Source organism: Scaptodrosophila lebanonensis, unplaced genomic scaffold, assembly GCF_003285725.1.
Source record: "Scaptodrosophila lebanonensis strain 11010-0011.00,11010-0021.00 unplaced genomic scaffold, SlebRS2 tig00000001-arrow-pilon, whole genome shotgun sequence".
Taxonomy (NCBI): Eukaryota; Metazoa; Arthropoda; class Insecta; order Diptera; family Drosophilidae; genus Scaptodrosophila; species Scaptodrosophila lebanonensis.
Genome location: NW_022060529.1, coordinates 22,245,544 through 22,267,818, shown reverse-complemented (window position 1 = coordinate 22,267,818; position 22,275 = coordinate 22,245,544). Strand labels below are relative to the sequence as shown.

The window sequence follows — 22,275 nt, the reverse complement described above, 5'->3', positions numbered from 1 at the left end:
TTTTCAATATGTTGAGAAAAGTTGTCGCAACTGGATCTGGGTTTATGTTGCAAATATAAAAAACACAACGTCTATGTCGTTTTACAAAATTTATTTACGTTTTTTTTTATTGTTTAGCTAATTTGAATTTTATATTGGGAATTTTAGGAAGATCTTGTCTATAAATTCATTTTTAGTAGTATGCGATACAATTTTAAGAAATTCTCGTTTTGTTGTTATTTATAAACATGTAAAATGCTGTAAACGTTTTTTCAATGACTTTTGTTGATTGTTATTGTAATTTATATTTTGAACTGATTACAATTTAAGATTTTCTATGTACAAAGGCATTTTGGGGGCCCAAAATATATCAACAAATAAATAAATATCAATAGATAGGTATGTATGTATCCTTTTCACAATCAAGATACAAACAAAAAAGGTACCTGATTTATTGTTTATTATCATTTATAAAAATATTTGCTTCTCACATGCGACTTTAAGGCGAAGCATTTTTGTTACTCACTAACAATTTATTTAACAATCTACAAACAGATCCATTTGGATGCTGTAGGTGCGGCAGAGCATGGGCGTTGGGCATGGCTAGGTTGGGTGCACTTTTCGATTGTGGCAAAACCAATAAAAATCATGCTCTATACTCTTCACGTTTTGCGATAACAACTAAGGATGCGCTGTGGTGCAGTTTTGGGATGGTTCTTGAACTCTACTTGATAACATTAATTAAAAAAATTCTGGGGGTTGGGGCATTTTAAAATGGTTCTCTTTGTTTCAATGTCTGTAAAGCATATTCAACTGCTTATAATTATTGATTACTTTTGATAGAAATATATTCGAAATTGTAAGTAAACAACCCGTATTATTTTTTCATATCTTACTCGTAAATAGGTATATTGAAATTTAAAAAATATTGAGCTCGATTGTTCGTATCTATGGTATATCTCATGGTAAGGTATACCTACAGCATTGTTTTTCTTTCTGTTTGGTTTGACAAGTTGAAATAGTCATGCTTATGGTTATAACGTACGCTGTATAATGCATATATGAAAAGATCGGTACTTTTTCTTACTATTTAAAACTATGTAATATAAAATATATACGCGCGTAATAAATATATTTATATTATTTCACAATGTACTTTTAGCTACGTTTTTTAAAGGTATATATAATAATTATCAGCTGTTTGATGGTTGCCTCAACAATCCAGAATTTTGCACACTCTGTCTTGTGCTTGCTGCTCGCTCTCAATGCATCTTTCACACAACACGAAAAAACTAAATTAAATACTAAATTTAAACATACGATTTACAGGGAGGCACATAACTTGAAACAGACCGATGAAATCGGAGTAACGATATACAGCATTGAAACAATCTAAATCTAATTAAAGCATGTGTATACAGGTGTTTGTGTGTGTGTGTGTGTGTGTGTGTGTGTCTGTATGTTTACTATTAACAGAAGCCACTAAATAAAATACATATTTACAAATAGGCCAAACCCATATAGCATTGGTTTACGTAACAAAAGCTAAGCTAAGGTTTTCAATTCTGAATTGTATTGTATGGTAGTGTCTGTGTGGTGTTGGTGTTGGTATTGGTGTTGTTTTTACGCTATGCGACTAGACCTTATAGACATGCACTGTTGCAGCATCGTATAAAAATATATCCAACTCTATACTGCTTATATCACTTGCAGGTGAATGGTACAGTTCGCCAAAGTTTCATTCATTCCTTCATTTACATACATACACTCACATACAAGTAAAAAGGTATATGTGTACATGTTTGTTCTTGTAGATCTTCAATAACAACAGGTGAGCGCAATCTTGACTACACACACGTGGAGGATGCGTGTGAAACGCTGGCCGCCGCCTCCAAATTGAAATCCTTGCTGCGACAGCACATCTCGCAAATGCGCTTTGTATCGGGATTAAGGAACGTGCAGAAACGACAACTCCACTCGTTGGGGCTTGTCACAATAAGCTGCGTGGAAACGGGCGGCGGGTGCTTGGAGGTAGGATTGTTACTACTTCCGCGGCTCCGTCCGGCCTGCGTGCCCGGTCTATTGTCTACAGTCGCATTTTTTAAAGCGGATTTAACTTTTTTAACAGTACCCGTAGTGTTGTTGGTGCTGGTGATGTTGCCTCCTGCTACGGCTATTGTTGTTGTTGCTGCGGAAGGTGTAGATACTTTTGCCATCTTTGTGGGTTCGGGTGCCGGTTTTGGATCACGTTTGCTGCTCGGCTTCTCCAGCGTACGCGACTTTTCGCCATTGTGCTGTGTGGTGCGCCCCGACTTGCCATCCAAGTGTGAGGAGCGCCGCTTGTCTGCATTATTTCCCATGCCATTCGCCAGCGTCAACGAGTCCAGATCCAAGCTCTGCACAAGCAAGTCCTCACGATCACCTAAGTCTTTGGAGTAACCGGAACGCTCGAGATTCTTAAACACATAGTTCCACGACTCGAAGCTTCCCACGCCCTCTTTAACTTTGGGCAACGCCACAAAATCATCCAAGCTGGCCGACTCATAGCTGGTAACATCGGAACTATCACGTCCGATGTTCACTATCGGCACTTGACGTCGACCACGTCCCTCCAATGGCGCCGTAGAATATGTACGTTCTTTCAATTCCTTGTGCATTTTGCGATTATTGTCCCCGGAGTCCTGCCATGCAGAAGGAAGCGCACGAAATAATTTAATAAATGAAATGTGAATATTATTCTACTTGATATGAACATGAATAGGATTCTTAGCTTATCGAGACACTCACCAGCATTGGCTCCAAATTCCTAGCATATTTTTCAGTCAGGTTGCCGGTGCCTCCCGCCTCGGCCAATGCACGCATGCGACTGCTCTTGGGGACGGGCCGTGCATAGATGTACGAGTCCTGCTGAGGCGGTTGCGGCAGGGTGGCGGGAAGATTGGCAGGCACATCGTACCCATAGGGCAACTCCCGAGGCTGTGCGGGTGCGTACATCCTGTCCCGCTGATAGTCATACTCGTGCGCTGCAAAGTCGTTCTTCGTCAACTGGGCGCGATCATCAAAATCAATTAGATGGTGATCTGGCGGATACGCGCTCTGTCTGTACTGCATGACAGCGGCAGCATCAGGAACAGCGGCCCCAGGGCGCACCGACTGCATTCCATGATAGTTGCAGGTGTGTGCTGTAGGTTTGCCAATTGTTGCATAAACGTTTTGCTCAACATTGGCAAAGCCATCGGCGGGTATGGCATATTGTGCGTTCAGTTGATTGGAGATGTTAAAGGGTAGCGGATAACGATTCCCGGGAGCATTGTAAGGATGTGCATAGGCGTTGTTGTAGCCACCGCCGACGGCTGTTCCTGCCACAGCAGCATAGGAGGCACTGCTGCCCATGCTAATGTCGTCCAGGCAATCGTATGGCGTCTCATATAGATGCGGATGCAGTGGCGCATGATGCCCGCCCAAACAGCCATGTTGTTGATGGTCCAAGGAGTGGCGATGCGCAGGCGGTGCGTGTGGCTCGTTGTAGTGCTCCAGACTGCGAGAGTGTGTCATCGGCTGCTGCTGGTGCGAATGCTGGGTATGGGGCTGGTTGGAATAAGGCGGTAGGAACTTGGCAGGGTCATTGCACATGAGATTTGGTGGCGGGCCATTGGGATGCAGAGCGCACGGGTTAACACTGGAACTATTCATATTGGCATTGCCATGCAACGCACAAGGCGTTGTCGATGCCGCTGTCCCCGTTGCAGCAGAGGGCACACTTTTCGACAACTGCTGATGATAGGGCGCGCATCTATCACAACGATTGATGCTAGCTGGTAGAGTGGCCACATTGCTGTAAGTGTTCTCCGTGTTCAGAGGCTTTTCCTGGCGCAGGCGCTTTTCGTGCAGTTTGTAGCCCAGCTCCTTGATGGATTGTGTGGTGCCGCCAACGTGTCGCTCACGATAGAGGAAAATGTCCAGCCAAGAGCAAGTGAAACCAGCCGCCGCAAGACCCGCATAAATGTGCTTCATGATCTGACATTCCACGTAGGCGGCCATCGCATCACGGGAAACGTTCGTCACCTGATCGGGGCAAATGGGTCCGTCCAGCACAAAGGTATCCTCTGCAGTGCGTCGATAGCCCATGGCAATAAAAAGTTTATCCGCATCCAACAGATTCGACTTAACCTCATGCTGAAACGTGCCAGAGTAGGTCTGCAAACAAAATGCATATAGTAATTAGTTATTTAATAGTTAAGGGATGCCTTCATTTTTATACTTCCTGACCAACTAAATGTAACAACCCAGTAGTGCTCGAAATATTAAGATAAATTAAAAGATATTATTTTAAATACGTGTTCAGACATGTATATTCATATTTCAATACGGGTATAATTCGGTATTTCTCTTACTTCCGATTGATCCGCTCATATTGCGTTATCTACATACGTGTATATATAAAACAAAATCTGCATTTTATATCCGATCAATTCATACTTTCAGAAAGAATACAAAATAAACTAATAAACTGTAAACTAGGTTTGTGCAAATCTTTCTTGAAGCCTAATTTGTTGTTTTTCCAGTGGAAAATTTTGAGAACGATGTCTTTTGTGCTGTGAGCAAGAAGCAGTAGTTTTGGAAAATTCCAATTATAAACGGTGGAAAACGGGGTTAAAATGTTTTATGAAAAATATATTTTTTTCATCCGATTAATCTAAAACTTGGTTTGTATACTCTAAGAAAACATGCAAATGCATAGTGTGTTTTTGCACTAGGAAATGGGATACAAAAAATGACTTACAATTGAGAAAACTCGTTAATCTACTACTCTACTTCATAAATTTGATTGGTTTTTTTGATTTTTTTTTTTGGAAAACGCGTATCTACATAATAACAATGTTATTTAATGTAAGCCCTGCATAAAGTAAACATTTTCTTCCTTTTGTTTTTTTTGCACTCGCAGTAATTAAATTGAAAAAGATCCTTAAGATATAAATATGTGTATGTGTACATACAAGTATACTTGTATGTACATACATGTATGAAGTAGTAAGGCATCTTGAAGTAATGGCATAATGAATATACACGTAATTCTGTTTTTACACGGTAGATTGGTTCCAGAAACATCCGTGGAAAAAAATACATTGATCATGTGAAAAATAGGTGATTGGTTCCTTATCTCTAAAGAAATATATATTAAATTTTTAGCTTTTAAACCGTGTTATATCAAAGTCGTGTAAAAACAGAATATTTAGATAAATCATTTTGTAAGGTCTGATTGTTGATTGTAAATCAACCAAGAGTCTAAAATCTGAACTAAACATTTTATCTATCATTCAGATTCAAAGTTTGTATGCGAAGATTAATTTTTGATTCCATCGATTTCAAAGTGGGTTTTTAAACTCTACAAGTATATTGCTAACAACCCTATATATATTGAAATGCATTTGCAATTAGCAATTTAGCAATCTACAAACACAGAAGCACGACCGATTTGTCCTTTCATATTCAAATCATTTCACGTTGAATTAAAAACACCAAATAGTTCTGAATTGTTAAATAAGTCGGATGTCGCCAAGAATACAACATCTACGAGCATGTCATCTAATATGCTTCTAGTATATACGTCCGTGTAGGTGTATTATGTGGGGTTACCTTGAGCACACGAAATTCTTTGCGCCAGGGTTTGGTGAACAAATTGTTGGCATATTGACTGATAGTTTCAAAACCAACAATGGCCTTCTGTGCCGTAAAATCATCCATCTCGCGTACTGATTTGCGCAACACATGCCCCGTCTCGGGCAGGAAGAACTTTCGATCATGGGGCACAACGCAGAGGAACTCTTTCAGACAGCCTGCAAAGGAGGACACACGTAAAAAATATACAAGTATTTAATGATGGATTATATATATGTATATCCTTACCTTCTAGCTTCTTGCGCTCCTCCAGCTTTTGAATGCTCTCCTCCGTCTCCAGAAACGTCCAGTGCCGCCGCAGTATCTCCTCCCATAGATCGGGCAATATGTCGCAAGGAACAAAGTCCGACATTTTGGCGTAAGCGTCCTAACGTCAAGGCCTTTCATTCAACGATTCTGCAAGTGACAGGAGGGCAAAAAAGAAAAAGAAATTATAACAACAAAAATCAGCACAAGGTCGACCAGGAAGAGCTAACAGGATATTAGAGTGTCTCCTCGTGTTCGTGTCAATCACATAGCCTTGGCTGCTGTTTCTGGCCAAGATGCATGTCAAGCAGCCCAACCGAAACAATGAAACTATTTTTGAAGAAGCTAAATACGACCATGCGAACAAACATACATACATATATACATATGTATGTACGAGTATGTGTATGTCAGCCTTGAATCTGTTGCTGGCTATTGATTTTTTACAATGCGGGTACGCACGGAGGAAAGGATGAGAAGGGGTGCAAGGTCCTGCAATTACATTTGCTGCTCATGTGTAGCATAAAAGTTACTCAAAATCGTTTAAGATGTGTACACGTACCTCCTCACAATCTAAATGCAAATATGCGCTTCACTCCCTACCAAGAAGCATTTCGACTCTCTGGCTGCCGAGTGCACTTGTTTCCCTGTATGAATCAGCACCTTTATCCGACATGACGCACGTTCCTATCTGCCCCACAAACGCACAAGTATACTCTACAAACATCCATACACGCTACATAGATACATACATACATATATGGAAAGAAATGTATGTACTTGTATGTATGCTTGTACGTATAATGAAGCAGTCTTGTTCCGTGGCAAACAATGAGCAATATTTCCCGTTGACTCTATGCATGTTGCTGGTTATTATACAAGTAGATGTACATACATATGTATATAGTAAGTGCCTATGTACATACATATATGACACGTATGCATGCATACATACTTACATGCTCATATGTATGTATGTATATTGTTGCTGTTGCTATCGATAACATTCAATAGATGGTGCTAGTTGAGTATGCTCCACCATTCCTTATCAGCTTCGACCGGTCGAGAGCAACAACAATAGTTGGCATGTCTGATTAAATTTATTTAGACAAAGCAACAAACCCGCACACAGAGTCGAGTATAAGCTACAGATACATATACAGATATGTACATACATATCTACAGTACGTATACATGCATTCCTACACATACGTTCATAATATAATATCAATTGAAATTACGGCACAAAATGAATCATCGACAGTTATTGTCGAGCCGCAACTTTTTTGGACAGAGACAATACTAATGCAGTTGGGAACATTTCAGCTGATTTGTGATTAATATAATATTATTCTATACCCATGTTAATTAGCAAGTTGAACCTAGAAACAAAAGTCAGATAAGCAATAAAGATAAAATGTTTACGGCGGACTGAGTGCATTTCATTTGTCATTTTTAGAAGAACATCAAGATCGAAATCCGATAAGTCCGCGGTTACCAGTTTTATAATTAATATTGGATTATAATATTATATGCAATTTGAAAAGGTTTATTAGGTTTGTGCAAGCCCACAAAGGTTCTACACCTTAAAAATGAGCATGATGAGCCAAATCGATCTAGACATGCCCGTCTGTCTGTTTGAATGCAAGCAACTCAGAATGCATGAGAGCTAGGATCATCAAACTTGGTATTCATAACCCTTTAAGCCCTAGACAGGTCAAGCTAGTTTAGTATACTCTGTACCTAAAAGGTACAACAGGAAAAAGGAGGCGTAGCAGAACCCAGAAGACACATATTATATTAATCTACATGACGAGACTAGTCGAACTAGCCCAGTCTGTCTGTCTATCCATCTGTCTGTTTGTATGAACACCTGGGTCTCAGAGACTATAAGAGATATAGAGACAACATTTTGTACATAGATGCCTCATGTGTATACGCAGTACGAGTTGGTTTTATTCACACTCCATCGTCGCCGTTTGTATGATCATATTTGGAGACTATAACAGCTATATATACTAAATTTTAGTCCAAGATCCAGATACCCATTTTTTCCTGATGAACACCCAGATCTCAGAGACTATAAAAGCTAGAGACACAATATTTTGCAATAAAAATTTCAATTTTAGCTTTTATTCATTTTAATGAGCAGATAAAATCCTGCAGTTTGGAATCTCTTTTTCTCTACATGTTAATTGCAAAGTTTTCTTTGATGACGGAAAACTATTTATGTGGCAAAAATGTGTAATAAATTATGTGAAGGTATAAAAAGGAATAGATTCCAATTGGTTTGTTTATGGGCTGTGTGAATCGTTTTCGCTGTTAAGTGTAAATGTACATCAACAACAACAGCAATAATAACGACAACAGTGGAATCCAATCTGAAAGTCAAGTTGTGCAAGTGGCCAAGAAGGTAGGGTCGGAAACACAAAACGGCGTCGAAATGCGCTCAAGAATAGAAAAGTAAATTTGCTGTAGTAGTTTTTTTCCGAGTCTTGTGCTACAATTGTTGTTTTTTCCGTGCGATTACAGGAGAGCATAAACTAGTTGAAAGCAAAGTTGAAGAATGTTTATATTTACTAAAAATGCTGTCAAGCGAAAAGAAAATCACAACGACTTGCTGGCAACATGGAGACTCGACCAGCGTGGAGCTGCAATAAAGCTGTTTTGGGTTGGAAAATACCTGCACACTGTATGGACATGTGGCAAATGGAATTCTTGTCGGGGTAGGGTTGCGGCTACGAGTCTTTGTCATCCACATGCTGATGCAGGGCAGTTGTTTGTTGACTGTTAACAACGCTGGCTTAGAATTTATACACACACTAACATACATATAAAGCATATCCTATGTGTGTGTAAATAACTAGCTGACTCAGTTCAGAACTATAACTATGTAATATAGTGAATGTATTTATAATACTCTTTACAAAATGCCAAAATGTTACAAATAGCCCTTTCTCCCAAAGCATTCCGTAAAAGTTACTTGTTTTGACAACAAATGAGTCCATCTTGAATACTACACTCATACGAAAAAGATAGGAAATTAAAGGAGGTTATACTCTGTCAATTAAAATTGTTCACTTGTTTCATATACTCTGAGCATTGAAATTTGTAAACCTTCAGAATTATTATCCAGCGTGATTTATTTTAAAATGCTTTGGAAATTAATGTATCAATAACATAGATGTTCGCACAAAGAAAAAATGTATGCCGTGCAAAAACTTGTACTTATATCATACTTTGAGATTAAGGCAGCCCCGGCTTACACAAAATATTGCATTTCACACTGGCGGGAGAAGGTTTGTTTTTTTGTTTTCGTTAAATTTCACAAAATCAAATAGTCAAAAAATCAAACAAACAAACGGAAATTATCAAGTATACTTATGAATAAAAGATAATTGATGCAGGTTCCAAAAAAAAAAATGCCCATGTTATAGTAGATCGGTTAATTCTGAATGATCAGCAATCATTTATTTGTCAAAAGTCACTTGAAAACAACCATAGACGATGACTAAACCTATTAGAGCATTCAAAACATAGAATTAAATTTTTTAGATAAAATATTTAAGATTTGGATGTTGGAGACCAAAGCGTCTTGTCTTATTATATTTTTCTTTTGCCTATCGAAAAAATGTTTTTTTTTAGAGTCAACTACGTTGAACCACTACGTGTTCAATAGAATGTAAACCAAGGTAGCTATGCACGTACAAAGTGTTACTCTAGCTTCTATCTACATATGAACTTGACATGGAAGTCTTACAAATTCCAATGTATAGACTGAGTGAGAACTTGAGGCGCCTTCAATTTTATTTTATTGCATGGCTTATCACATATAAATGTGATATGTGTATTATCAAATATTAGATAACATTAGTTGAACATCGTACATTGGCCTTACAAACATACACACACACTTACATAAGTACCCCTCACATAGATATACTTGTAAGGTAAGGAGTGAAAACGGCGAAAACAAAAACAAAAAATAAACAATAAAAGCGAATAACCTTGAGAAATGACTCATTTACGTAAATGCACACAAAAAGCAGGCAAGCAAGCAAAACGAAAGGTGAAAAACAGAAGCGCAAACAAATACCACTACATACACACAAACAGACATACATATATACAAATGTACATACACACGCAAACGACAGCTTGAACGCAGCATTTAATGTGGGCGTTTAAAAAGTCGACCGCTAGCGACAACAAAACGAGCGTGCGAACGAAATGGCAACAATTTACATAGATACTATATACACACACACACACACACGCACACACAAACGGCATTTCAGCTGACAAGCGTAATCAAGCGCAAGCCATGTTAAGTCAACAAACCAAAATGCGAAGCACGAGGCAATGCCAATACGAAAATAACGAGCATCCAAACATACAAGAAGACACGGTACAATATGAAAACGTGGAGTAGTAGCCGATACCCAAACCATTGTGTGTTTGCGCCAACAACAACACACATCATGAATGAATTGAGCAACCTGAGGTACGAGTTGCGTAGGCGCAGAAGCACGAGAAGTAACGACTGCAGGGGCAGATGAATAAATGTGGCAATAAATCTAGATAGATAGATATAACAACAAATTTCTTCTCTTTCCCTATCCTTAGATATTTTAAATTTTAACTATATGTCTTTCTGTTGTTAAAACAATAACAAAATGCGACCAAGCAACAAAAAATAGTTTCGCCACTAATTACATAAAACCTTCTTACCTAAAGGGCATAAAATTGTTTTCGCAGGAGGACAGTTATATTTAAATTAAATTTCCACTACAAATGACAATCCCATAATCAATATAATTTGCACTCTTCGTACTCATGTGTTGATTGCTTTTGAAAAAAAATAAGGCACAACTCTCTATGTCTCTTTCTCGTACAGTCTCTAAGATCCAGGTGTTTTTTTGGACGGACAGACAGTCAGGGCTCCTGATCAAGAATATACATATATACATACTTTGTAGGGTCACTTCCCACAAACCATATACACTCTTGTACCTTTTAGGTAAAGCGTATAAAAAGTATGTAAAAGTTCTATTATTCCAGCATGATTTAATATTAATATTTTTCCTGCAAACCCATTTATCAGTCTGTATGAACGCAAGAACATAAATCGAAAAGTTTTATTAAAAAGGCACAAATTAATGTGTATGTATTTTGTATGTGTGGAAATGAGTGTGCAAGCTGATTGCAATTTCAAAACATTTACATTTGCGATCTTATGTTGTTTCATGTGGTTGTTGGTCGTGTTACAAAGCTGATAATATAAACATACGTTTTTCAAAAAACAAAAACCCACTGATGTAATCCAATTAAAACAGTTGCATGTATATACATATGTAAATAACACACCCGTTTTTTTTATTGAAAATCTTATACTAGTAACTAGTACCCTTTTACACTTTGGGTATAGCATGTAAAAAGTTTTCTTGCTACTGAGCTGTGAGAGTTATGTGCAATTCTTGTTACCATTGTCATGTTCTTGGAGGACTTTGTGTGCACTTAAATTAAAAATTAATTGCTTTATTAAATCACTAAATGTAATTTCGCTTCTTGGCAATCTCTGCAAATGCTCCCTAATGATTGCACGCAAATTATTAACGGCTCGATGGCAAAGCTTATTAGTGACATGCTTAGGTGGACCCAGCCAAGCGAACCTGCTAGGTGGGTAAGTCGGACGACCAGTGGCATTGCCAGTTATCAGAAGTAGTTGAAGCAACTAAACTAATGATCAGTTGCCAATGACAACCAGCCTGCCAGGCCGCTTTTCCACACGCACACACATACATAAACACAAACGCAGACACACACAGATACAGCTCTTGGCACGAGCTCGACAAGCGTTGCAGTCCGGTGCTTGGTAAGTGCAGCTAAATCCCACAGCTAACTCAATTTGGCATTGGCCTGTGGGCGCGTACGCAACTGCAAATGCTGACAAGGACAGCTCAATAATAAGAAATTATAAAGCGTGCTGAAATCTGATTAGCGTTGACATCAGCGTGCAATGAATTTACGAGTAGCGATGCGAGCAAAGAGCAACACGATGGGGGAGTGAGCGAGAGAGTGAAGTGACAAGCAGGCTGGCGGCCAGCATTGTCAATTCTCAGCCAAAATGAGATGTAAAAATAATAAAAGCTTTGACCAGTGACAACGCCATAGGGCAACAACAACAACTGCAACAATTATTTATGGTCAACGTTGGCAGGCTTGTTAAAAGACAGGTACAATGAAGCATTCAACGGCGGAAATGCAGGAGCAGGCGGAGGCAGTACGCATATCCTGTGTAAAAGCAACAGCAACAGGAATAAGAGGGAGTGTTACAGTCCAGAAAGTCGACACTGAAATACCCTCCACCATCAAGAAAATAAAAGTAGAAGAGCGAACCTGCTGCTTCAATTTGGAGGCATAGTACTAGTAATTTGTATACCCTGTACCCAACGGGTGTACATATTCTCGATCGGGATGACAAAGTGAGTCGAATAAGCCATGACCGTCTGTATGACCCGAAGGATTTCAGCAAGCGCAAGAGCTAGAATAACCACACTTGGTACTAAGGTTCCCCTTAGCTCTAGGCATATCAAGTTTGTTTTGTATGTATAAGCTTTTAATATTTATTATTTTTTTTTTGTTTTTTTGATTTATCTAATAAAATATTTTTATTTTATTACAGGGTGTTCGAAGAGTTGACCTTGCCTGACACTAACGTTCCTTTCTTAAGTGTTACGAACCATGTCTAGATCAATATATTTGGTTCGACTGATTAAAAATATATATCTTTAAGGATTCGGAGATGATTCCTTCGGCATGTTGCATACTTTTCACAAACCTAATATAGCCTTTTTACTCTTAGGCTACAGGGTATAAAAGTAGCAAGAGCAAATGTTGGAGCGACGGCCACTCAACCATAGTGCATGCTTGTAATTTAATCAGTTTGTGTTTTTGGTGCCACGCCAACATCAAAGGCCACAATATGCTGAATGGTGCATTGGTTGGTGAATGGCGGAGACCGGAAAGGAGCGAAGGTTGGTTGGTTACAGCAGTTGAACTATTTGCCATGGCAATAAATGCAGCGCTTTTTGTACCCCCACCATTACGGCTGCTCTGCTGGCAGCTCCAGTTACTGCTTCTGCTCCTGCTGTTGTTGACGTTGTTCGCACTTCTCCCATTGTTGTGTCAACGTAATTGTTAGTGGTGCGGATAATTTTTGTTGTCGGCCGTTGCCAGTGGGATCAATGTGTGTTTTATGGTGAATTTAAAAATCGAATTTTAAATGAATTAAGCGGGATAATAAATTGAAGAATTGCTTTCGATATTGATGATACGAGAATTCATTATATATAAAATTACAATTCATTTCAGTATGTATCAAAAAACGATTCTTATGTATTCATAATGTATTTCAAATTTGTATACCCCGGTACCCAAAGTGTTCAATTGGTATTATTATAATATTCGCAATAAACTAGGCGAATATATGTGTGCATTGGGACTGGTTATGTGGCTATAACTTTCTTTCCGATCATTCTATTATAATGAACCGGTATACGGCTATATAATCACTAACCTAATGTGACTACCAAATTTAGTTCAAAATTCCAAGAATTACGGGAGTTATGGGGGGTGAGTGGGGGGGGGGTGTATTAGAAAAAATAAACAAACTCGATCTGCCTAGGGCTTATAGGAACCTTGATACCAATTTCGGTTATCCTAGCTCTTGTACTTACTGAGATCCTTGCGCTCATACAGACAGACGGACATGGCTATATCGACTCGTCTTGTCATCCTGATCAAAAATATATATACTTTGTGGGGTCTGCCACGCCTCTTTCTGCCTGTTACATACATTCGCACAAAACTAGTATACCCTTCACCATTTGGGTACAGGGTATAAATAATGGTTTAGGTATTGATATCAGGAGAACAAAAAACTTGATAGGACGAATACGAATACCAAGTATGTACAGCTATGCAAGCACTTGTAATACCTTTAACATATGTATATCGATTCGTATTGTCATACTGAACAAGAATGTACATATGTATGTATGTACATTGCAGGGTCTGCCACGGCTCCTTCTGTATTACAAACATTTGAAAAAGGATATAGCATATACATATATACTTGTATACACCATTTGTAATCCAGTTCCAATTTTCTGCTTTTAATTGACACGCTTGTACTATTCGTTTTCATTTTTTAATATCATCAACAACACATCCAGGTTACTTTTTGCAGCAGCATGACTGTTTTTCAACAAACAATTACTTTTTCGGAACTGCTTGCAAGATTATTAGCTCGCATTTGCCAAAACAATTAAAAGTTTAAAATTGCATATTTCATGAGCCATCGAGTGGTACGTCACTAGAGAGGTTAATATCGGTCGGGGCCAAGCGGAAGGCAGACATGAAACTTGAGACACAACTTCGTAGCTAAAGCTGAGAAAACAGAGCAACAAATGGCCAAGCTAGAAAGGAAAGTGGTATCAGAAGCAGCGCACGGCGGGTTAAGAGTTGGGAGAATGAGAAGAAAGTGTGACCGCAATAAAAAGAAAAAGTTCAGTAAAGAGTGTTGAAGAAACAAGTAAAAAAGCTAAAGTCGGGTGTCCCGACTTTGAAATACTCTGTACATATGTTTACAATAATTATAGAAAATAAAAAAAATTAAGAAAATAAAAAAAAAAATTTGATCGATTTTACCTCTCTCGGTATTCGAACTCACGTAAAGGGTGTATAATTGCACATTTACATAGCAATTGCGTCTGTGTGAGTGTATGTATGCCTATGCGCATCAATTCGTGTCTGTGTAAGCATTTTCGCAGTCAACCAAACAGCAACATCAACAACAGCCGCGGGCAGCGCTTGAGCAGCGCTGCAGCAGCGCTGCATCAGCAAATATATTTATGGCTATAACTTCTTGTTAAATCGGTCTATCATAATGACACATACGGACACATAGTAACTAACTGGGGGTATTTCCAAAATTTTAGTTCGAAATTCCAAGAATTACGGGAGTTACGATTTGCGGGGTAGAGGGGGGAGGGAGGGGAATTCCAAAATATACATTTTCTGCGTATTCACATAAGGCATCTGGGACTAAAATTTGGTGTTCCTAGGTCTTATAGTCTCCGAGATATAGGCGATTATACGAATGGAAAATCGGGAAAACCCCCATAGGGGGGAAGTGGGGGGGAAAATCAAAAAAATAAAACAAACTCGTATAGAATACACACATAACGCATCTTCGTGCAAAATTTGGTGTCTCTATCTCTTATAGTCTCTGAGATCCAGGTGTTCATACGGACGGACAGACGGACAGACGGACAGACGGACAGACGGACAGACAGACAGACAGGGCTAGATCGACTCGTCTCGTCATGCTGATCAAGAATATATATACTTTGTGGGGTCTGCCACGCCTCCTTCTACCTGTTACATTTTTCAGCTCCCGCAAACCTAATATACTCTTGTACATTTCATGTACAGAGTATAAAAATGAAACCTGTAAGCTGTAAATTGTAAACTATACGAATGCGGCTAACAGAAAAAGCAACTACCAACTACAAGAATAACAACAGTAGCACCGATTATAAAGTACTGAAAAAAATCAATAAGTATGTACAGACATACATATGTACGTACATATGTGAATATAGAAAAGTACATACATATGTACATGCATACATACATGGTCTGTATGCAACAAACAGACTGAGCTGATCATCAATAAAGACGGGAAATCACGTAGCAAATATGTTGGAGCAGAGTGCGGAATGTTTGTGCTAAGGTAAGACCAACACACACACACACACATGTTCCCATACAAAGCAAATATGAGCACACATACGCGTACGGACAATGCTGCCGATGGGCATTTGTGTGCGGTTGGTCAAGATGTGCGAACGGCAACGCGAGAGCTCTCAAAGTGCAATGCGGTATTGTGCGAGTTTATTATGTGACTGTGGTAGTGTGAGTTTAAACAGCACAAGAAGCACGTGCATGTGTGGTCATGCGTAAATAAAAAACCAGGTATCGTGGTTCAACTACACACTACATACTAACTATAGTTATGTATTTATTTTACAATAAGAAAACCGCACACAGTCCGGTGCCCTTCATACAACCCCCACGGCCCATCAACGCTCAACTAGGCAGAAATAATACTCAATCTACCACCCGCACCCACACCCATAGAGCCAGCTAACCACTAACTGTTTAATGCGCGTTTGTTTTTTTTTTTTTGGAGCTAGCTGCCCTGACATTGTTTTCAATTTTCATTTTGTTTCGTAGGTTTTGTCGAAAATTAACGTTAATTAGTTAGACCTGCATGGGCAGACAAATGACAAAATGGATGTTCATACATTTACAAGAGCAAAAAAACATTTTGGCGAAAAATCGAAATTCAGTTTTCACATGAAATTGTGTTACTGCTCGAATTTATGCTGTTAACTTTTGCTGTGAGCCAAATCGAGGCGATGAAAGATTATTCTGTATATAATCGAATGTTTCGGCGAATATATTCTTTTCAGCACCAAAGGCAGATGCAACAAAAATTACAAAGTATGATCATAATCATGTGGACCAATTGCATTTTACAATGTATGGGATTGTGTATTATTATTGATTTTGGAAATATGTATGTAAATATTAGCATATGTGGGTTTTGGTGGCCAATGTGCACGTCTGTCGTATGTACGTATGTATGTGTATATGTATGTCGTTTGTTAAATGTGTGTATGTGATGTGTCATTATGGTGCCAATTTCTTTGTGTACATCGTCACATGGCTCTGTGTTTACTAGGGTCTGTTGCCTAAATAATGTTCATAATTGTTTTCAAAGTGTTATGCAAGGCATTCGATGCTGGCTATAATATTGATTGGAAAAGGGTAGTAGTCATCAATCAAAGGGGGGACATTGGAGATGCAACAGTTTATATAAAGCATCTGCTAAACTGGTAGATTTCCTGAGCACTATCGGGTGCCTTGCCTAGACCAAAATTGTTGGCAAGGTGTCAAAAAGTGCGCTGTGCGTGCGCCTGTATGTGTGTTCTAGGCGTACATTTGGTTTCGACCGGCTACTTGGCAGGGTGCTCCAATTCTTATTTTCAGCAATGCGTTACTAAATTTAGCAAAACATACCCACACGCATACATACAAATAGAGAGAGCTTGCCCAGCTACGCAAGAAAAAGAAATCGCTGCAAACACAAATAACCGGAAATAAACTTACAGAAATTCCTGTGCCGTTGCTCGTTGTCTTTAATATGCTTATGTATTTTCATTTTTGCATCGCTTCCCTTGTGCCAGCCAATTTATGCAATGGTCCACGGCTGTGTGCTGAAGAACTCAAAAGTAGCTTCAGTTTCTGTTTGTTGTTGCTGTGATTGTTGACGATTTACCGCGCTGTCGCACGTTGATATTTTTATGCGTAGGTGGTTACGTTTATTTTTAGCACTCGAAACAGAAACTTTCCGCGTATAAGCGGAGATCCAGAATGCTTCCGCAATGACGTCTTTATAATTTATTGAATTGACAGCAGCTGCTGCTTTAATTATTAACAAATTGTTACGTTGTATATGGTTTCCTTTTGATAAAATTTTCTCTTTTTTATGCACAACGACATTTTCACAATTTTATTTTATCTGACCGAGCCGGCACATAAACAAAGAAATTGGTGAAACACGTTTGACTTCCTATATTTATTTACTGCTATATTTAACAGTATCAGTGAAGAAAACGAATTTCATACGACAAACGAGCACCCATTGTCGCGTAACTAGCGACTGCGACTGGTGCCACAGAATGGTTATATTTCGATAGCCACACGAAGTATCGATACTACACACCTACTTACTCGTTGTAAAACTCAAAGTTCGAGGTTGTTCGAGGTTGATAGTTGCCAACTATTTTTTTAACCTTAACATTTTATGAAAAACAAAAGGCAGAGATTTCTCTGTTTTTCCCCTCTCTCTATTAAATATGGACATACTAAAAAAAATTTAACAAAATTAAAAAATATACAAAACAATAGATTCCAGATCCAATGGTGAAACGTGCAAATTATCATCTCTAAATATCATGGAATAATATCGATTTTTATCTTATCAAATATATTCTATCAAAGCAAAATATATATCGATATTTTATTTTCAACCCTACTGCACGCGGGCATAAATATAAATAATGGACATTGATTTGGGGTTTGCTGAAAAAGCGAGATCGACCGCCTGGCTGAGCAATCGTTATTTTCCGAGTAAATTAGGGGGCCGACCCGCTTGGCTAGAGCTCGAAGATCTGCCGGGAATCTCAACTTTGCTGTGCAACAAGTGCCGAGCACCAAAATCCTTTCTCTGCCAATTATATGCTCCTTACGATGATATTTTTAATTTCCATCGCACCATTTACGTCTTTGTATGTCGTAACGCCGATTGCCAGGAGGCCAACAAGGCCAAGTATGTATTAACTATCCACTCTTTATAGACATTTTTAATATATTTACAAAATTATAGCAATATAACCGCATTGCGCGCACAGTTGCCTAGGAAAAACAAATTTTATTCAGAGGAGGAGCCTTCTGAAGATGGCGAGCCGCTGGTATGCTATATGCTTCTCTCTTGCTATGACAGCGTTATTTATTTAAATGTTTATTTTTCACAGCCAGCTATACAATGTCTCAAAAAATTGTGTGCTGCCTGTGGATGCTACGCCCCACACACTTGCAGTCGCTGCAAATCGATTAACTACTGCTCATCCGCTCACCAACGAGCTCACTGGTCACAACATAAGCCTGACTGTGGTACTATCACGACGATATCTGGTAGCCAAAGCCAGTTAGAAGACATTGTATTTCCAGAATATGAAATCGTCATGGATAGCAATCCAACAGACGGGAAAAACGAGAGCAATGAAGAAGACGGAGAACAGGAGCGTGCTCGCTTAGCAGAATTTGAGGACCTAGCTGCCAGTGGCAAGACTGGCGAGCTAAAGGATGTTTCCGAAGCTGAGCTGGACAAGTACTTTGGTAGTTCCGCGGCTGTGGATGATAAAACATTTCGCATTTTTAAAATGGAAATTGCTGCCGAACCGGAGCAGATTGTACGTTACAAGCGTGGCGGCACGCCCCTGTGGATTGCAAACACGACCGGTACTGTGGACAGTCAATTGCAGTCGGTGCCAAACTGCTCACAATGTGGAGGACCGCGTCAGTTCGAGTTCCAAATAATGCCTCAAACTTTAGTAATACTGAAGGATGACCGCCTGGACTGGGGTGTAATAGCAATCTACACATGCACCACCAGCTGCGATATTAAGGGTTATGTAGAGGAGCATGTTATAAAACAAGATATAGTCGATAAACAGTCTTAGAAGAAATGCATACAAACAATTTAATTTGTAAATTACGAAACAGCAATAATTAGACAAATCCAAGAGAAAGATGATGTAGACTCCCGTTTGTTAAATACATTAGCACGATGCTATTTGAGCTTAATTATGGGAAAATAGCTATGCCTTGAGAAGTCGAATTCTGGCTGCCGCTTGAGACCCTTCTGATGGCCCTGGGCCAGGACATTCATGACCACAAAATTGGTGCGTGCAATTTGCAACAGGTCTAGCATCTGCAAAAAGGTATATTTTTAGACTTATATTTTTCAGTAAGCAGACTCGACTAACCTCCTGTTCAGGATTCTGCATGGATTCCAGAACATTGCGGGCCTGGTCAAAATGCTTGGCTGCAAACGCATACAGCTCCTCGACGCTTGGACGCATCATGTGGTCTCGTATGTTCTTAAACTCTGCATAAGAAACTGGTGGTGGGCTGGTAAGCGGGACAAATGGGGAAAATCGTCGATTGTAACGGATCTCCTCGTTGTCAAACTTGGACGTTGGTAGACGAATACGACCGTCTTTAGTAAGAGCCCCCATTGCTTTGTACATGCCGCCACACAGACTAAGAAGCGCATGGTAGTATACAATCTCCTGTCGATATGGTCGTTGTTGTTTCTTATTTTTCTTTGGTTTAGCCGGCTTACGATTTTTGCCAGCTCCTCCACCTCCGCCATTGACTTGGATTTTACTCTGGTGCTCTGCGTACTCTTCCTGGGCCAACAATATGTTTTCAGTGCGTGTTAGAGCCGAGACGAGAAAGCCCACAAGAAACTCATATGGATACCAGTAAATATAGAGAAACTCATGTACAGCATACAGTTCCAACTCAAAGCCGGACATGAGAAAGATGAGCATGGCGCGGAAACAGTTGTAAAGCACCCACGTGGAAAAATGTGTGCTGTGCTTCAGCGCCGTGGCATGTAGTTCATTGCCCTCAAGCGCTCGCTCATTGGCCATCAGATTCATCAAGGAGTCTAGTCTCGCCGCATCTACTTGTATGGTATCAAAGTTCTCAATTAGCCGCGCTAATTTGTCGCGCTGGCGTGCACGATTAAATCCACAGATGCGAATAAACTGCGTGAATGTATTCATATTGATGCAGTAGCGGAAGAATGTGTCCAGATGTTGTTGCACTTTAGGATCGTTTGCGACAGGATGTTTTGGATTTAGCACGGGCGGAGAGTTAAATATCTGCACAGAGTATTTAAGAAACTGCTTCATCGACTGTTTGCCATGGACCAAGCGAATTCCTGTAGTGAAAAGGTTCTGCAGAAAGCTTCGCGAAAGTATGCACTGACCTGACTTGCGGCTGTACTCGATAAAAAAATTCTGCAAATAATGTGAAGCAGTCAAAACCGACCAATTTAAAAACAATAATTGTACTTACTAGTGCTGAATAATAATCTCGATGGCGTATTACTTTGCAGGCGTATTTGAATCGACCCACCATTTCCTCAAGAAACTGAAAGCTTGCGGGTCGTTCACGTATTTTGATGCTGCGAGGAAACGTGGGCGGTTGACTCCGATCGTGTATACGTGGCGAGAAGCCCATGGGATTTGGAGTATCAGCTACAATATACAAATTTGTTTATTTTAGAGGTCCCTTTGGTACGATGTATTAAAATACTTACAACCCTCTACAGGCTGTGTGCCTCGATCGATAGTGCGACGTATAAGCGGCAAGAGCTCGGCAGCTACATTAAGACTTTTGTAAATCTCATTAACGCCTTCCTCGGCCGATTCTGCGACTGATAGCAGCTCCACTTGATAGATGGCCTGATACAAGTGACGCATAAAACGGAGTCTATGCACAACGGCCATGAGATCTTCTGGTGCTGTTAGCTGTTTACATTTTCGCACAAGCTCGTCCTCCACTTCCTTTAGTAAACCTGTTATAGCTGAAGGTTGCGCTTTTTCCGCTGCTAGCAACGCAGAATTTCCATACAGCTGAAAGTCCTCCTCCTCATTTACGCCGGCAGTGACTATAATATTCTTAATGATGACAATAAGATTACGCACACTAGTACAGAATACACGCAAAGCTTTATCCTTTATTTTAGACGGCGCGTGCAAATAAAGGCAGGTAAATAGCACTTGATCCATTGAGTTTCCCTCAAGCCAAGATACCACGCAAGCAAACAGGGCATCAAAAATACCAATCAATTCCGCAGAAGTTAGATCGTCCAGCTTAATGGCACCCATCTGCAATGATGCGCAAACAATAAGATACTGCCGATTTCATAGTCCTAAGATGTGAACCTACGGTAACTGCCGCTTCAAACGAGGGCGGCGGCAAGTCGTACTTGTCAAAACCCATGCCCACATCCATTTTGGGATCCATTATTTCAATCGCTGACATAGCTTCGAACAAGCCAAAGAGCATGTCTTGGGCCAACTCACCAGGAACTAATTCACTGCAGGCATTGTGGAAATCTTTCGTTACATTGACCCAAGCATAGAGCGGGAATTGGGTTATATCCTCGGCAGCACTATTGCTGCGTATTTTCTGCTGCCAATCAGTGTCCATGAATCCACAGTTACCCACGTTCCAATCCTGGTCAGTTTCGCAGTTCTCTACATCTGCTGGCGTTTCGCCGTGCGCTTTTGCGGCCGCGCATCCTGCGGTGGCAGCGGCAGCAGCTGTGGCAGTTGCCGCAGCCGCTGCTTGAAAATCAGTGGGTTCGCCAACACTTTAAGAATAATTGGACGTTGTTGTTTTTATTGCCCTCCAACAGTAGGGTGTTTTAAGACTCACCCCTTCATTTTCAACCAATGCTGGTGATTATGGGTTAATTTTTATTAAAAGTGTGGGTACCGGTTGATGAATTTGCTTTTCAAATTTGACAGAAAATAATGGCGTTACTTTCTTCACAAAGATATGCAATGGAACCAAACAGCCCTCTCAGTAAGAAAGAATCCAGGCTCCAATTTCTGCAGAGAAGTTTATTAAATGCACGTACATGCCCCCATTTTT

General features: G+C 39.7%; 3 protein-coding genes across 3 annotated transcripts; 1 reads left to right on the top strand and 2 right to left on the bottom strand.

Moving 5' to 3' along the window:
• Positions 1-76: 76 nt before the first annotated feature.
• On the bottom strand, positions 77-17,643 carry LOC115620022 (protein tamozhennic). The gene is made up of 5 exons (XM_030513126.1): positions 17,146-17,643; positions 5,887-6,054; positions 5,617-5,816; positions 2,767-4,176; positions 77-2,660 (listed from the first exon to the last, which is right to left on the bottom strand). Exons 2-5 carry the CDS (start codon positions 6,008-6,010, stop codon positions 1,827-1,829), a joined length of 2,568 nt encoding a protein of 855 aa, XP_030368986.1. The 5' UTR covers positions 6,011-6,054; positions 17,146-17,643; the 3' UTR covers positions 77-1,826.
• LOC115620024 (programmed cell death protein 2) lies at positions 16,460-19,404 on the top strand. The gene is made up of 4 exons (XM_030513128.1): positions 16,460-16,476; positions 17,947-18,367; positions 18,425-18,509; positions 18,573-19,404. The coding sequence occupies exons 2-4, from the start codon at positions 18,099-18,101 to the stop codon at positions 19,278-19,280; spliced, it is 1,062 nt and encodes a 353-aa protein (XP_030368988.1). The 5' UTR covers positions 16,460-16,476; positions 17,947-18,098; the 3' UTR covers positions 19,281-19,404.
• LOC115620023 (N-alpha-acetyltransferase 35, NatC auxiliary subunit homolog) lies at positions 19,263-22,263 on the bottom strand. The gene is made up of 6 exons (XM_030513127.1): positions 22,057-22,263; positions 21,565-21,991; positions 20,933-21,503; positions 20,689-20,870; positions 19,587-20,630; positions 19,263-19,531 (listed from the first exon to the last, which is right to left on the bottom strand). The coding sequence occupies exons 1-6, from the start codon at positions 22,062-22,064 to the stop codon at positions 19,391-19,393; spliced, it is 2,373 nt and encodes a 790-aa protein (XP_030368987.1). The 5' UTR covers positions 22,065-22,263; the 3' UTR covers positions 19,263-19,390.
• Between the last annotated feature and the right edge of the window lie 12 nt (positions 22,264-22,275).